The sequence below is a fragment of the Spinacia oleracea genome, chromosome 4, assembly GCF_020520425.1.
Source record: "Spinacia oleracea cultivar Varoflay chromosome 4, BTI_SOV_V1, whole genome shotgun sequence".
NCBI lineage: Eukaryota > Viridiplantae > Streptophyta > Magnoliopsida > Caryophyllales > Amaranthaceae > Spinacia > Spinacia oleracea.
The window spans coordinates 124872113-124889238 of record NC_079490.1 but is presented as its reverse complement, the minus strand read 5'-3'; the positions used below and the strand labels follow the sequence as shown (position 1 = coordinate 124889238).

Below are 17126 nucleotides of genomic sequence, written 5' to 3'. Positions count from 1 at the left end.
ATGACGGAATATATCGAGAGATAGTACTGCCACGTAAGGACGTATTACCGCCTAAAACAGGTTTATGACCTGTTAGGCTCAATGAAAGTCGTTGGGTAGTAAAAGTGGGATTATTAAAAAATATGTTGTAAGTAGGATTAATAAAAGAAAGTCGGCCAAATGTTGAATTAATATTACCAAATTTTCCTATTTTTGAACATTTAAACTTTTAACTAATATATTAGAATGTGGCAAGTGGAACGTGCATCAATTTGTAAAGAACAATATCGATGCATGTTAGGTTAATACTACCTCGGTTTTAAAATGATCTTTACACTTTATGTTTTGGTATGTTTCATAATATTCTTTATACTATTTTTGAATTTAAAATTTACTATCTGACCATTATTACCTCACAACATTTACATTTTCACTCAATTTCTCTGAAAATTAATAAGTGCACCCAAGGGTATTTTTAGTCCATTGGTGGTCTCTATCACATTTTTTAATTACATATGGAAGAAAATATGAGAGGTTACACCGTGCCCCGGGTGCATGTAATATGCTCTACAACTTCTCTTACTTTATTCAATTTTTTCTAATACTCACACATCTTTTTACACATTTCTCTTATTTTATCCATATTTTATTATATTCACCCGCTACAATCCTTAATCTTATCTTAATATTTGTGTAAAAACTAACTAACTGTAAATATCATTATGAAATGGAAGTAGTATATTAGCGTTGCACTTTGTTAAGCCCATGTACTGAATTTGTCCAAGGAAGATGACTTGAACTCTTGTAGACCATACTTGTAAAAGAAATGAATCAGCATAAAGGGAAAAGTACGATGAGCAATGATTATTCATACGGAATTAGAACAAGTTCGAGATTGAAGTTTATGGTGAGAAATTAACAAGAACTCCTAGTGCAGGTGCTTAACGCGAACAGATGTCCTCCTCAGTAATCTCCAATACAGCTACTTGTTTTGGATGCGAACTAATCTTCCTAGCGTAAGATGATATTTATAAGACATATATACCGTAATCAAGAATTTCCCCAACATTTTACAACGCTTGAAAACAATGGTGGTACAAAATGCTGCCTTGTTTTAGCATCAAGTGTATCCAACTTATACAACATACTGCATACAACTTGTGCCTAAAATACCTTGTCCAGAGTCATTGTACATGGCAAATTGGCAATTCAAGAAAACTCCAAAAGTTGAAAATAATAATCACATTTAATAATATTCAAACACATGGGATATTGAGCTATGATCAAGGGTAATTGGTTGATTGGTGATTTAAGTTTCATTCAACAGCATATGAAACTAAATTTAACAATGAATCAAGACAGCAAAACTGTAAAGCTTGGAGAGAAAGCAGTAATACTATCAAGTATAAATGATCTACAACTCTACAGTGGCTCTATCCAGATGGCAGATGATGGTGCACTGGTGTAAACTGTAAAGAATGCACATTGTTAGTTTCAGCAATAAAATGCATTTATCTGCCTATTGATCGTTTATCAGACAATGATTTCTCTACCTCTATTCATCTTTCTTTCATTCGGCCAATTATAAAACCTGCAAGTCCATCAAGCCATCCCCGTGTATACATTTCAGATTCAAAAGATAAGATTTGCAGTTTTGCACTCCAATAAACACATGGGTGTTTACCCAGATAGCCACGCGACCCCAATTACAGCTCCATCACCACAATTAAAATAATCAACTGCCTCCAAAAATGAACAATTCAGAAATCAGCAACAGTGTTCAATACCTTGTATGATGCTGAAGATGAAAATTCATGAAAGCTTGCGCGATCCAGGAGTGCTATCAAATGTTCCCACTGGTTTGTTCGTCAAGCGACGTTTGTAACGTTTTAAGACGGAAGCCAGATTTTCTTTCCCTTTGGGGAAGGCGACATCTCCCGCTGCAGTGCCTGACCGACCCTTCCGGCATGAAATTGCGATCTCAACATCTTTTATTACTTCAAGAAGCATTGCTGCAGTTGTAACCTTTCCCCTGCTCACTGGTCTGGATGCCGGAGGTAACATACCATTTGAAACAGGTGGACTTGATCTCATCTGATATGAAACTGGTATTTGAAGGCAAAAGCATGGGGACATTGGAGCCCGAGGTTTGAAGAAAGCCACATCAACAACACCCTGTTATTAAAGTAAAACCAGGCATGGTTAAAAACTTGCTACGGTGTAATATATTATATATGAACTCCATAACCCACACCAAGCAACACATTGCACAAAGGCAATTTGGACTTTTGACAATTAGCTAAAAGGAAAAAAAGAATCTAGATTAGAAGCAAGCTTAAACAAGTATTACTCAGCTAAGGTTAAGGACTCAAGACCATGGATAAAATGAATTTTTATTTTATTTTAATCTTTACACGAGAGAACATACAATATTCTTTGTCATTGTCAACTACATATTGAACACATGAAATGAATCTCATTATCATCATTATCATCATTATTATTACCCCATTGCCTCAAAGAGGCTCCCGCAAGAAGCGGGGTAAGGGGGGGTCAGGTGTACGCAACCTTACCCCTACAATTGCAGAGAGGTTGTTTCCAATTGACCCAAAAGCGATAACGGGACAACAACGGGACGACCATCTTCTACTTCATGGAAAGGAAGCAAAGAGGTTTTAAGAGCCATTTTGATTTAGTCCATTGCATCCCACAAGCCAAAAGAACAAATGTATCTTTGGCTCCATCAGAAATGGACTAATGAAATGAATCTCATGTCTAATAATAAGGAAGTAGGCAAAAATCATCAGAAATACATGCTCACATAACATGCAGTCATGCATATATGAAAAATAATACACATGATCACATCTCTGAACAACCAACTAAGATAGCCAGAGTATAAAATTCTACTTTCATCAACTTAGTGCCTAAATACTATTACTCAGCTAAGGTTAAGGACTCCAGACCACTAATTTAACAACAAACTAGAGGCAAGCGAAGTCTTGAGTGTTGTGTATTTGAGTATTAATGAGTCACATTTAGTGTGCTAGTGGGGGCAGATTATGGATGGAGGCCATCATGATTCAAGAATATAGGAGGAGCAATATGGAAATGTAAAGCACGTAATCCCAAAATAAAGAAGCAGAAAATGATAATAACAAAGGGCTTAATGAAAAAGTTCATCAAGTTTTGTTACATTCCTTGAAAAAAAGATGTGACACGAGGTAAAAAAAAAGTTCCTACTAAAAAGCAACCAGAAATATTAACGAGGAAAACAAAACTTATTGCTCACAAATAGAAAATCCTAAAATTTGACCAGGTACCCCCCCCCCCCTACGGATTTTTTATTAGGAAAGAAACACTAGGTAGTGCTCACACAAGCTGACTATCTACTATCTAGGGTCTTGTCTTGGAAATGTGGATGCATTCCTGTGGACTTGTTGATTCATGCAGCTACTATGGTAACAGCACCGAATTCTAAGCACTAGTTTCACCTTCTAAGGAAGCTAACCTATTATTTAGTCGAGTTGCTTCGCTTGTGGAGACTACCTATGGGATGAGAACCACCAATAATATGTAGGGAACCAAATTACTCAGGCCAGGACCTTCCTCTGATTTGGTCTTACAATAAGGCCACAAGGCCCACAACTCAGTGACTCACTACATGATTTCTATTTGTACCCCCTCTCCTGACAAAAATTCTTAGGTGTTCCTGGGCCAAGGCTATCTTTCTGCTCATTTGAATGGAGCCAAATGAGCATAAAGCAGACACAATGAGCAGCAAATATAGCCTTGGATACACCTTGCTCTAGGTATACGTATACCCATGAACATAATGGACATGCTGTCCTCGGAAGACCAGAGAAATCGTATGGTATTCTCCCATTATTTAGCTACATAATCTTAAAATGGAACATGATCACAGAAATTGAGCAAGAGCTAAGAATGGAACATAATCAGAGAACCCATTACAACATTAAAATGGAACATAATCACAGAAAATGAGTTACTAGATCATCCCTATAGAACTGTAGTTAAATCTCTTTAAGTCTCTCGGTCTCTCCTCACGGCTGGATCTTTGAAAGCACTTCTAGGAGTTTCCACTAAACGAAGCCCATTATGATCCAGGGGAAAGCCCCAAAGAAAATTATCTCTCGTTTGAGATTATCTTCAGGAACTGCCGTCTCTGAGTGGGTGAAGAGACGTAGCCAGTTCTATTTTGATAGTCTCTGGCCTCTCCTGTCAATCAACCATCTTTTCTCTGCTCTGCTCCTCCATGGTTCTGTTGACGTTTGATGGGAAATAAAAGAGGCAGGAAAAGGGGTAAGAGCTAAGCATAAAAACACTGGGGGATCTCCAAAGTCATATGTTCACTTTTCTGAGATAGAGGTTCTTCCCTCTCTCAAGAGAATAACAAAGAAATAAGACCCGTATAGTCAGCCTCCCTGGGGCTTCACTCCTCCCAAAAGAATTTTCTTGGCTCAAACATCAGGTTGACTATAATAGCTTGTTGTCCTGGGAAAAATTAGGCAGGTCAGCAGGAAGAAGAATGCTCGGTTAGGAGTATGACGAGGTTGCTAGTCTGTGGAGTCTGTTCGACTGTTTAAGTTAAAACATTAAACTGCACCCCACCGAACACTTAAACTGAAAATATCATTACCGTATTTCAAGAGATGGAGAAGAGAGAGAGAGACAGGACATGAAAATTTCGAAGAATAAACAATTTGGGGAGGTCACAGGAGACGGAAGTCATCAGAGAAGAGGTGTCAGCCAACGGCAAAGAGGGAGGGAGACCGGAAGAGCTATCCTGCAGCCAACAATGGTAATTTGGAGGGAGAGGAGGAGAGTCCCCGTAATTACACGGGGGCATGGGTATCAATGTATCATTGGATAGGGTGAGGAATGAAATGAGAAGAGGAGAAGGTGGAGAGGAGAGATAAAGGGAGGAGAGGAAAACTAATAAGTAAGTTGATAATAGGACTTACAAGAATGTTTTATATGAAATTTCGACTTGTTTAAAAGGGTTACCAACTGGTTATTTTGGATACGATAATATGAGCAGACATGAGAGTTATCTTGTCAATTTTCCTATTTAAAATTGAGTTCCCATTGTTTTTAAAACTGCTGGCTATCTGTTTATGAAACCCTGACGTATACTAGGGGTGAGCTATTGTACCCTCCTGCTGCTGTAGCCGATAACTTTGGAACACCTACAGGTTTCCTACGTTATTCCGCTGCGCTTTGTGGAAAAAGATACTGTGTTGATTACCTTTCTTTGTTATTTAGTGAGTGACTTGACTAATATAGAAACTATACTTCTTACTACACTATTCGACTATTTAGAGTGACAATACTGCGTAGATTTGCTTTCTTTGCCATTAGGTTATTTGTGAGAGTGATGTTTATAGCTCTCAAAGGCTCATGTATGTGGCACTTTCGCAAATTGTTTCTCAAACATAAATCAAGATCGGAGTGCTGCTAATCTGTTTTCTTAGACTCAAGAGTAGGGGTGTTCAAAAAAACCCGACCCGCTTAACCCGACCCGCTAACCCGATAACCCGCTTCAAATTAACCGGGTATTTTTTCCAAAATTTATGAATTTCGCGGGGCGGGTTCCCGACCCGCTACAATTTGCGGGTTGACGGGTCGGGTACGGGTCAGTGTTTTAGTACATTCGGGTACCCGATTACCCGGTAAATAATTTTTTTTTAGAAAAATATGGATACTGGATTACTGAGTTAGCGACATTTTGTTAGGGTTTCTTACTTTCTTTTCACTCTCAACTTCTCAAGTCTGCCGTTTTGTCTCTCCTCTCCTAGTCTCCTCCTCTCCTTTGAGTCTTCTCCTCTTCGTGTCTGATTGTCTGGTGTCTCCCAGTCCACCGTCGACCGGCGACCGGCTGGTCTCCTCTCAACGAACGTCGCTCCTCCTCTTGTAACATCTTCAAGGTAATCTTCAAGGTAATCAACGAACCTGCTTGTTTGTAGTTGAAGTTGATGTCGCTGCCTCTATACTCCGTAGGCTTGCTGCCCGACATCTCAAATTTGGCAAGCAACATGTTGAATTATGATTTTTGTAAACAGTGAGTCAAGGTCTCAAGGATACTTATTAATTTCAATGGATATTTCATTTTTGTAATTTTGTATACATGGATTTATATTATTAAAGGTGCTGACTTTTAAGATTAAAATAACCGGGTACCCTGTTACCCGACCCGTTATAATCGGGTACCCGTTAAGTCGGGTACCCAGTTTTTGTGGGTCAGGTCACGGGGCAATATTTTGACTACCCGCAAGTGCGGGTACCCGCTAAGCCGGGTACCCGCTAATGAACACCCCTACTCAAGAGGACTATCAGCCCTTTCCCCAACTCCCTTTTAAAAGGTAATTAAAATTTTAAAAAATATCGTTATCCAACAAAAAGCGTCCCGTCCATCAACTCATTTATATTTTGCAAACCTGGCACCTAAATCCACCAACCTAAGCAGGATTCCAAATCATAGCAGCAAAATCATGAGCAGACCAACTGGAGAACCGCAATTCAAACCAATTGTGTCTGAAATCATGATTGGCATTTTGCAAGTCATAATAATGGACAGCAGTTTCAAAGTTCAGAAGAAATCCAAGTATTGAGTTTGAATTAGATGAGATACCTGAAGACGGTTTAGGACGTAAGTGTATTTTCCCCAAAGTTCTGGCCGACTTTCCATTAGTGAAAGCTCCAGGATCCGACGGATGCACCACACACCAAAGCTTACAATAAGATCTACTTTCCAAACACAGCCCTCTCCACACTGTGGGACTGAAGAAATCATATTTGCAGAAACTGTGTCATCACCCCTAATTGTAGCAACAGGCTTCCTCTCAGAATATGAATACTGAGGGTCACCTATGTGGGGTGATTGTTTATAATCTCGAGATTCAACTTCATATAAGAACCTTTCCCTCAAAGCCACCCGGTCAATGAGATCTTCGTCTACACCATCATTAGACCTAAATAACCATTCGGATCCTTCCAATTTCAGGAGCTTCAAAATGCAATGCCTCAACGACTGCAACAATTTGCTCTCCGTCTCTGCAGTTGAAGGAGCCTCTTGCATCATCACAGCTGACCTATTACCAGCTGCCTGTGCTCCAAGATTGCTAATCTTATTAGCCACACCAAACTGTTCAAAAGGCTGCCTAGACCAAAGAGAACATGCATCAGCCCCTGAATTTGATCTCAATGACATAGCATCTCCATATGCCCTAGACGGAGAAAGCTCATCAAATGCCAAGGGCGCCACAGGCCTTGGTCTTGTACTTGAAAGTGAGGATGGCTCATAAGAAGTCCGACCAACTGATGTTCCAAAACCCACAGAGGTATTAGGACTGTCAAACCGAGAACTCCTATCAGATGAATACAAGTTCCGACGAGGAAGAGAGAGACCAGAGATGTCAGGCAAACTGTGATATTTCTTGTTGTTGTTACTTTCAGCAGGTGCATTAGAGGAAGGATCAAAGAAAAGGTTATCAGATTGCAAGACACTATTTCTTTGTAGAGCAAGATTCTGAATGCTAGATGACTGTATAGGATTTATTCCTAATTTTTGCTCTACAGCATGAGCAAGGGTGTAGGGGACTCCATCATTGGGATTAAGGCTTCGATTGTTATTGTTTGTTGTTGTAGCATAAGCAAGGGAATCTCTATAGTAGTTGGGGACCAAAGATGGCGATTTCTGAACTGTAGTCTCTAATGGACCAACCACATAATCAGATCTTTCCTTCGCCATCCGATTAAGATAAGATGCAATTTGATAACCATGAACAGTTGCAGCCTGATAATCAAAACCATCAGAAGATGGAGGGAGGTGCAAACTCTGATAACGCCTTTCACCAGCATCAAGCATATTGCGACTAGAACTCTGCCCATAGCTGTCCAAATACTGCATTTGTTTGGACCATAATGAAGTAGATGCTTTATGTGCTCTATATGCTGACTCTATACTGTTTTGTAACTTCAATTGATTTTGAGCATCATATAAATTCATGTTTATTGGATTATCAGATACTCTGCCTCCCAAAGATTGAAACTTCATTCCATACTCCTTCCCAGCAGGATCTACACTAGTTGGCAATAGGTGAGGCTTAGAGTTCACTCCAAACAGTAAATCTAATTTCTTGGATTTTGCTTCTTGTGTGATTTGGCCATGGAAATCATACAACTGGCCCCAAAATTCATCAAGGGCTTGCGCCAACTGACGTCTTGCTGCACGGCCCAACCCTGACAATCTTGAAAGACTTCCAGCACTTGGCCCACCATCATCATTTTTTCCACTAAGACTTCTAAATGATCCTGGCCCGTCTGGTGTAGTAGGTGGACCAACACCAAGAACATCTTTAGATGATTCCTCAGTCTCCCATGTATCCCCTTCATCATCCTTCTCAATTGCTGTATCACCCTCAATTCTCAAGGTTTTCTCAACTGGATCAGCTGGTTCATTTTTCATAGGACTAAATGCCAAAAGTGAACCATCGGCAGACCTGCTTACGACACTAGAGGCTGACACTGGTTCAACAGAGACAGCTGATTGCTCTGGGTCCGGATGGCTTTTAGGTGAGCCAACAGGTATATCATCTACCGAATTTTCTTCTATAGAAGTTGCATGAGGCTCTTGAACAGTGTCCATAATTGTCTCAGGTAAATTAATGTCGTAATTAGGAGTTGGCATATCCGGATGACTACCCAGGGACTTCTCCTTCAACGGCAATGATTCCGACTTATTAAAAAATTCCTCGTCGTGAAATCTAGTTTCAGTAACAGCATTTTCCTCCCTCTCTGTATATGATTCGGGTAAATCTTGCTGAGCATCCCAGTTCCAAGGCGGAGATTCCAATCGATCAGTTGCACATTTAAGAGGGGTGGCTGCCAGCCAAAGCATGAAGCTAAGTGAGATGCAAGCAGTAGAAAGGAGCAAAACATAAGCGATAGATGTAGCAGAATTCCCCATACTCCAACGCAAGTTACCAACCCAATCACTCTCCCCAAATATCATCTCCACAACAAATATAAGCTCTAAACCAAGCATTCCTATGAATGTCAGAAGGACTATAAACTCCAGAATAGGTGAAACCTTGTTCAGACCCATAATAGGTCTAGACGAGGCAATCCGGAAAAGAGGTATCATAGAAGGCGGGAGCAGAAGCGCCACCATGACCTGCGTGCATATTAGCATATGATACATTCCTTCAACACCAGAATGCCATAGACAAAAGAGTACAGGCACAACAGCAAAAATTCTAATTGTAGCGCGATGAAGCCACTCGGGAAGATCCATGTTGAAAAAGTTGTACAACATCGTTTCTCCACTTTCTCCACAAAACTCCCAGCTTAAAGCCATAATTTGGTTGGCCAAAAACAAAATTACAAATGAGGCAAAGGGTACTAGAGGGTTCCTGTATGCCTGCATCGATTAATACGAGGAATTCAGTTATCATGGATTTTGTGTTTAACAAGGATAAAACCACAAAGTTTCAAAGAAAACCTGATCTAGTAGAGACATTGCATCTTGAAAGTTAAGCAAACCAAGGCCATTGCTGTAAAATACATTAGCTGCTGAATTCATCAACACATAATTCACCATGAATATGCCGCTGGAAAGAGTGAGGCTAATTATAATGTTATCCTGAGACCTCAAACCCTTTAGAACACAGGCTGGCCCTTGATACCTCTGCAACAGAACAAAGTCAGGAAGTAGAAGATGTTAGTTATGGACTTGTGGTCAGTCACCAAAGCCAGAAGAAAACATGTTTAAGACATCAATGTAATGTAGTATTGAGAATGCAATATGACAATTAAAAATGCAATTCAAGAAGGAATGCAATGGCACCTGACCAAATTCAAAGCAAGCATAAGCAGTTGCTCCAAACAATCAATATCTTATTGTCCTTCTTAATAAATAATGGATGGTTTTCTTCCTTAATTCAAAGCAAGCATAAGCAGTTGCTCCAAACCCTCAATATCTTATTGCCCTTCTTAATAAATAACGGATGGTTTTCTTCCTTAATTCAAAGCAAGCATAAGCAGTTGCTCAAAAATTTTAAAGATTACAAATACACACACACAAAAAAAAAAGCACAATTCAGAATCTCAGATTGCATTTTCACACAGATTTCTACATAAAATTCATGTATTTTGTATTGCCTTCCAGAAGTTTACGTTACTGTAATTATTTAGTGCATGGTAAATGCCAACGAAATTTGGCATGAATAGGGAGACACAACGGAAGTCATTTGTGTCTAATCAATATACAAAAAGCCCTAGTTTTATCATGCACCATACACTCTTAAGCATGGCAATAGAGTAACATATGTATCATCAAAGATGATGCTAATTTAAGAAATGGCAGGCCATGAAGACACTGCATTAGTGCATTCTAAAACTCTTAGAAAGAGAATGGAGAACCAACCATGGTAGCAGAGAACATATAGCACTATTTCTTAATTTTTCCTAGTACCACTGAAATATCTCTCATTGATGATTGATCTACAATTCCAAATAAATTGTTGAAGTTAACCACATTTTAGAATGGGCAAAAATTAGAATTATCACCATCTTTTAGGTACCAAGGGAATATCATTAATATACAGGTCTTTCTTATTGCTTCCGGCATGATATAGTGATAGATAATTTGTTCCCCAGCATGATATAGTGACAAGTAATACATGCCTTCAGCTCCTAGAGTTCCTTAGGCTACAAAACCAATATCACAGAGCATCTGCGTAACAGAAATCACAACCAAAGAAGAACAATAGTTTTCTCATCCCTTCTTTTTTTTTTTTTAATGTTCCACTGGACTTTCAGGTTTGTCAACACAAAACTGTGACCATTAATATCTTAAACTCTCTTTTAGTAAAAACTTCAAAAATATGATATTTTGAAAATATACTTCGACATAGGTCCAATATTTTTACATAATAACATTTGTATATACCAGCACAAAATTTGGTCAAAGTGAGGTTTGTGAAAATGGCAATAGAAAAAGTGAACTCGTTAAAATATGAGGGAGCATAAATTTAGAGACTGAATGATTCTCATTTCTCGTGCAACATTAATATTATAATCCACATCCAGATTTCAGTATAGAGTTAAATGAGTACAAATCGAACTTTGGTACAATGCAAAAATTGAGTCACCAATATGTCATTTGATTATAAGCTAACTACTGCCTCTACCTTCACAAAAATGGCGTCCCCTATTTGATGCCATGTGGCAACATATACTCATCAACACATGATGCATAGGAGAAATACTGAACGACAGATAAATTACAAGTCGCAACTCACAAGTTAATAAGTTACTCTGGTGAGCACCACATTACCTGGATGATGGAAGAATGAAGGTAAAAATTGTGAGGCATGACACTTGCTCCAAGTAGACTCATCAAAGAAAACGCACTCTCACCACTCAACTTCGATTGCAAACTATTTGAAGGAGCTGGAAACTCTGGAAGATTGAGTAGCATCCCAAGCACATAGCTGGCAAATGTTATTCCTGCTACGCATACTACCAAGAACTTCACTTTAGAGCTTTCCTGAAAGAAAGAAGATTGGAAAGAGAAACTACAGTCAAAATATTGAACTCCCCAGACAGAAGCACATATAAGTATAAAAGCTCACCAGCAGGGTGGAAAAAAGTGGATATAGCACAACATTCAGTGCAGTCAATAGGATACAAGTGAATAAATCCAAGCCAAAAATCATGTTGAGTCCATGTGCAATGCCAATCATCTGGATGAACGAAGACAAGAACAAGTCATAAACAATGCAGTCAATTATGATAAGGGTCATGAAGGCATGATCAATTTTACAGCACAAAGACCGCTAACTTACCATACTAAGATCCAAAGTAATGGCAGACAACTCTGCTTGAATTCCCAGAAAAAAACAAGTGAGCTTATCATATTCTTCGCTGCAAATCTTCAGAATCATGGAAAAAAAAAAGGTAATAAATCAAAATTGACCACACGTATGCAAGGCTGAAACTTGAAACAAACAGTAAGGTTACTGCAGGCCCTTAATTTCATTTTTTCCCTTTTTCTTTTATTATCAATTTTCAAAAGATTCTGAACTTTCCAAGTATGAAACTACTCCAGCTTGAACAATAGCCCCTTTAAGCCATACTACTAACCATAAAAAAGCAATTTTGGTGTCAACAAGTTGCAAAACAACTGAATCTCTAATCCAAATCTTTAAGTTTTAACAACTAACAAGGGACGACAAAATGTTTATTAACAAGAGAACTACGCAAAGTTTAAGATGATGCTACTCGTCGAATTATCAAAGAAAAATTAGTATATTCTGGTACGATCAACCCAATCAACAAACAGCAGGGATAAAATGCAGAACCAATTTATAATAGCTATAAGAATACCTGGGCAAGGTTTCTCCCACTAACCACAGTAATATGAGCAGATAAATAGTGACATAAAACTCCCACAAGATTAAAGGCGAACGCAAACCACATGAGATCAACCCCGAACCGAGCACCACTGTCGATACAGGAAGTCCACTTGCCAGGGTCAATATATCCCATGGAGATGAGAAGAACCGGAGCCAGAATTGGAAAAAGCCCACTCGAAACACTTCCCGCCGTACCCTTTACATTTACATGTGAACTTCCAGCCTCCATTTCACAGACTATAATCTCTCTAGAACTTTGAAACCGGAAAAAAATAATCAACTAAACACTGCAATTATCACTTCCAGTAAAACCTAGAACAGCCACAAAGATCTGTTCCAACTCAACAAACTCACATTTGCTGAAGTCAACACAGTTACCGATCATCTCCTTGGGACTTCCAACTGAATCTTGAACCAATATAATCTCGAATTAATTTAATTATTTCCAGCATAACATAACATAATCAACAAAAAAATATTTAAAAAGTCTCAAATTTGGGGACTCCCAAAATCACAAGCTCAACCATAAAAACTAACATTAATATCAGCATAATTGTAATCATACCTTTGATTAAACTCCAATTCCCAAAGAAGATTCAACCAAAAATCCGGATGAAAATATATTTCTCGATCTAAAATTCCAAACACCAATACATCATTAACCAAAAACCAACGCCTTATGTCATGAAATCCTTAGTAAACATCTCTTCTCAACCCTCCCAACTCAAATCGAATCGAAACCGTGAATTCAAGTTCGTCACAGCAACTATAATCTCACACAATCACACAATATTATCTTTGCCAACTTAATTCAATCATACAAACACTGTAACCTCAGTATATCACCATTTATTAATATGATTCTCACTAATTAGGGTTTTAATAATTAAAATATAGAAGTATATAAAAAAAATCTGCTGCAGAATCAGAAGCGAAGTTGAGAGAGAGGAGAGAGAAAATGGAAGGTATAACAATGGCGGAGTTGAAGTTGAGAGGGAGGAGAGAGAAAGGAGGGAGGGAGTGAAGGTTCCTTCAATGGAGGCAGGAAGAGAGAGAAAGTAATGAATTGAGGAGAGAGAATTGATTAAATAAATAGAGTCATGAGGAAGTCTAGACAGTGAAAAAAATCCTCTTTCTTTTTTTCTTGCTTTGTTCAAGGGTTGACTCGATACTTTCGCTTTCATTTTTCCATTTCTTTTCTTTCTCCTATATTTTATGAGTGTTATTTTTAACTAGATTTTAGTAATAAGAAAAGGTTGAGATCTTAATTATAGGGATTAACTAGTATAGGACCCGTGCGATGCACGGTTTACAAATTTTAACTTTAAGTGCGAAGTTAAATTAGTTTAGAAAAAAAAGTGAATTTTTCATTCTCATTTACACCCGTCACCCGTAATTTCATGATAGGTATAAAAATCAATTAACATCCTATACTATCTCTTTTTTTTCTTATCGTGTTACCCGTACCCATTTGATTACATGCCTCATTAGTCTTTATTAGAGATGGATAGTGAGTCGGGTCTGGCCTAGCCCATCCTGACACAGCCCATAGTGGGTAACGTGGGCCCACTTATGATCCATGACACAATGTGTCGTGGGTCGAGTTTTTTCAACACAATCCATTTCGACCGACCCCATCGAACTCGACACGGCCCACCACGGCAACCCGACCCATCCAACCTAACACCTGAACCCAACCTACCCAATACACGAACTCAACCCACCGAACCATTTCTAATTTAAACTATTTTGTATGTTTAAAATGCTAAAAAAAAAAAAACTTTTATTGTTTAAATAAACATTAACCACATTTATGTGAGTATGTGAATAACATATATTAATTCATTTAAAATCATATAAAATATGTAACTTTTTTACGCTTAAAAAATCGTCTAAACCCACCTAACCCACATCAGATCCTAAAACTCGTCTAAACCCACCAGACCCACCTAATACACCTGACCCATCGGAGTCAAATTTGGCCTAAACATGTCGTACCCACCAAACCCATCGGACCCACTCGACACGCACAACCCACCACGACCCTTGTAACCCACGACCCATCATGTACTTTGTCCATTTTTTCTGACACAACCCACGACTCAACCCATCCTGATTTAACCATGGAGGTTTGTGTGTTAATTATCCCCGCCCCATGACCCACCAAACTCACTCATGAGCCATCCAACACGCCACGTTGGCCATCTCTAGTTATTATCCCACTATAATGCATCTTATCCGAAATTTCTTTACCTTACAAAGTAACTTTAAAATTTAAATTAATATGAATCTATATAAACTGTGCAGTATATCTACTTACTTTTGAGAATGTTGAACTTATTGTATTAACAAAATATTTTATTAACTATTAAAATTATGGAAATATTCGGAACAAATGATTATAACTTATATTACATATGTGTTTTCTTCACCCTTGAAAAAAAAGTTATATGTTCAGATATTATGTTTTTTTTTAATTGTGTTACCTGTATAATTTTGTTGCCCACCTCATTTTGTTAGTTGCTCTATTTCAAGTTTACTCTATTGAAATCAGTTATGATCAAATCCAATAAGTTTCATTAGTTCTATTAGATTTAATTAAGTCCAAATCCAATAAGTTTAGGTAAATTTAAATTCATTTTAATTAATGATGGATAAATTTGTTATTGCCCTCATTCAGTGTATTTTATCAAAAAAAAGAAAACAAATAAGGGTACATACACATAAATATTTTCATCTCCACTCATCACATATGTCAAACCTAGCCCTAGACGGTTGGACTCGACATTATTTTTTGGTAAGAGAGTTTTGAATTTTAAACTCTATTCACAATTTGGTTGTCTGGTTACACTATAGTTTAGACACATATACCTTATAGATATTCTCCTAATTTTAATGATGCATAAATTTGTTATTGCCTCATTCGGTGTCTAATTTTAAAAAGAAAAACCAATAAGGGTACATAAAAAAAACTTATTTTCATCTTCATTCATCACATGTGTCAATCACAATGTTATCCTCGTCCACCCTTCACTTCGATAGTCATTTTATATTTACATCATTACCTGCTCACTTAACACCTAGTCCACTATTTACATTATTCAGCTAGTCATGAATTTGGGGCTGGTCGAGGTCTCCACACTCGTACTCCTCTAAACTTCTCATCCCTATCCCCGTCACCCACGATAGGAAATGTACTCACCCCTCCCAATATCCTTCTGAACGGGTAAAAAATAAAACTCATCCCCGTTCTATTACCCACACGCGTATCCACACTCGCCTCAAACTCACCCCTGGACTCAACATTGTTTTCTTTGATAAGAGAGTTTTGAATTTAAAAATTATACTATAGAGTCTTCTACAATTCCAGGGTCTTATTCGAATAATTGAGTAAATAAAAAAAAAATTATAATATATACTCTCTCCTCCGAATTTAATTGTTGCAATAGTCTTTTCACGAAGTTTATGTGATAAGTTATTGTAAGCTTATACATTATAATTTAATAGAAAAATATGTATGATGGGAGATGTTGGGAATTTATTTTTATAGAATTCAAGTATAAGAAAGGCAAATCTAGGGGCAACATAGCTCCACATCGATTTCCTTTATCCGAAATTGTGCGCAAAGATTTTTCATTAGATCATAACGTAAAATAAAGGCAATTATATTACCTATCAAATAATAAAAGACAAAGAGACTAATCAAATTAAATTAAATTAAATAACTCTTAAAAAAAATTCATTTAAAAGATTAAGTAACTATTAAATAAAAGGATAAGTAGAAATTATAAATTCGAGAAAGAAAAGATACAAACTTATTAAATATTAATTTTTCAATAAACATGTTTTACTTAACCTTGATAAATACTACTTCGAATATTAATGCAAAGGTAAATATATATTTGCTATACATATTCGCAATTCATATAGGACACATATTTTAAATAAAATTGACAATGCATACAATTGGTCATTAGTAAATCCCACCCGCTTGGGACAAATTCACAATGGCGGAAGTCTCCCAACAACCCGCACCAATTGACGATTTGACATTTCTGTATTCAATCGATAATCTGCTTTACTGGCCTCTCGGCTAACTTTTAAATATATTTACATAAATTTATTATTAAAACTATTTGTATTATTAGATATAATATATACTGATAAAAGTATTTAAAAGTGACTATATTATTGGGATTAGGCGAGTGTTCTCAAATTCAATAAATCAAAACTCTCCATATCACCATAAATTCAAACTCGCCATATCACCAAGATCGGTACATGTTATCCTTTGACACTCACACCAACACCAAATCTCTATTTATTATCCATTTTAGGCAATCATCTATTTTATCTTCATCAACAATCCAATCTAAAATTCAAGTCCTCATCATCATCAAGGTGTGATACACATTTGTATATTAATTTTTCCCGAAATTATATATAATGATATTGCAATCGATCGCTTACAATTTAATTTGATAATTTCGAATAAAATAAATTGATGAATAAGTTAAATGCAATTTCCCAATCATATATCATGTTTAGTTCAACTTATTTTGGCGTATCACACAAAAGTAAGACAATTTCGAATAAAATAAGTTCACGCGAAGTAACTTGAGATAAAATAAGTTCAGATAGATTAATTCAAACAAAGTAGGTTGAACGAAATTAAATAGAGTTTTACTACGTAATTAAATTTTTATA

At 37.2% G+C, this 17126-nt stretch overlaps 1 protein-coding gene across 3 annotated transcripts; it reads right to left on the bottom strand.

Annotated features, from left to right (window-relative positions):
* Positions 1–1206: 1206 nt before the first annotated feature.
* LOC110804807 (ethylene-insensitive protein 2.1) lies at positions 1207–13520 on the bottom strand. Of its 3 annotated transcripts, XR_002537830.2 has the most exons (9): positions 12985–13520; positions 12391–12827; positions 11850–11936; positions 11637–11747; positions 11339–11551; positions 9503–9688; positions 6632–9421; positions 1533–2154; positions 1207–1448 (listed from the first exon to the last, which is right to left on the bottom strand). XR_002537830.2 is itself a non-coding variant. In XM_022010414.2 (8 exons), exons 2-8 carry the CDS (start codon positions 12646–12648, stop codon positions 1792–1794), a joined length of 4008 nt encoding a protein of 1335 aa, XP_021866106.1. In that variant the 5' UTR covers positions 12649–12827; positions 12985–13520; the 3' UTR covers positions 1207–1791. The 3 variants fall into 3 exon arrangements, 2 of the variants coding, with proteins under 2 accessions (XP_021866106.1, XP_021866107.1); XM_022010414.2 differs by having other exon boundaries at positions 1207–2154; XM_022010415.2 differs by having other exon boundaries at positions 1207–2154; positions 12391–12821.
* Positions 13521–17126: the final 3606 nt, after the last annotated feature.

Bases quoted from the DNA above. Each gene is read 5' to 3' on its own strand.
- LOC110804807 (XM_022010414.2), bottom strand. From the start codon at position 12,648: ATGGAGGCTGGAAGTTCACATGTAAATGTAAAGGGTACGGCGGGAAGT. The intron at 11,748-11,849 runs GTAAGTTAGCGG...TCGTTCATCCAG, and splicing joins TTACTTTGGATCTTAGTATG to ATGATTGGCATTGCACATGG. The intron at 11,552-11,636 runs GTGAGCTTTTAT...TCTTTCTTTCAG, and splicing joins CACTTTTTTCCACCCTGCTG to GAAAGCTCTAAAGTGAAGTT.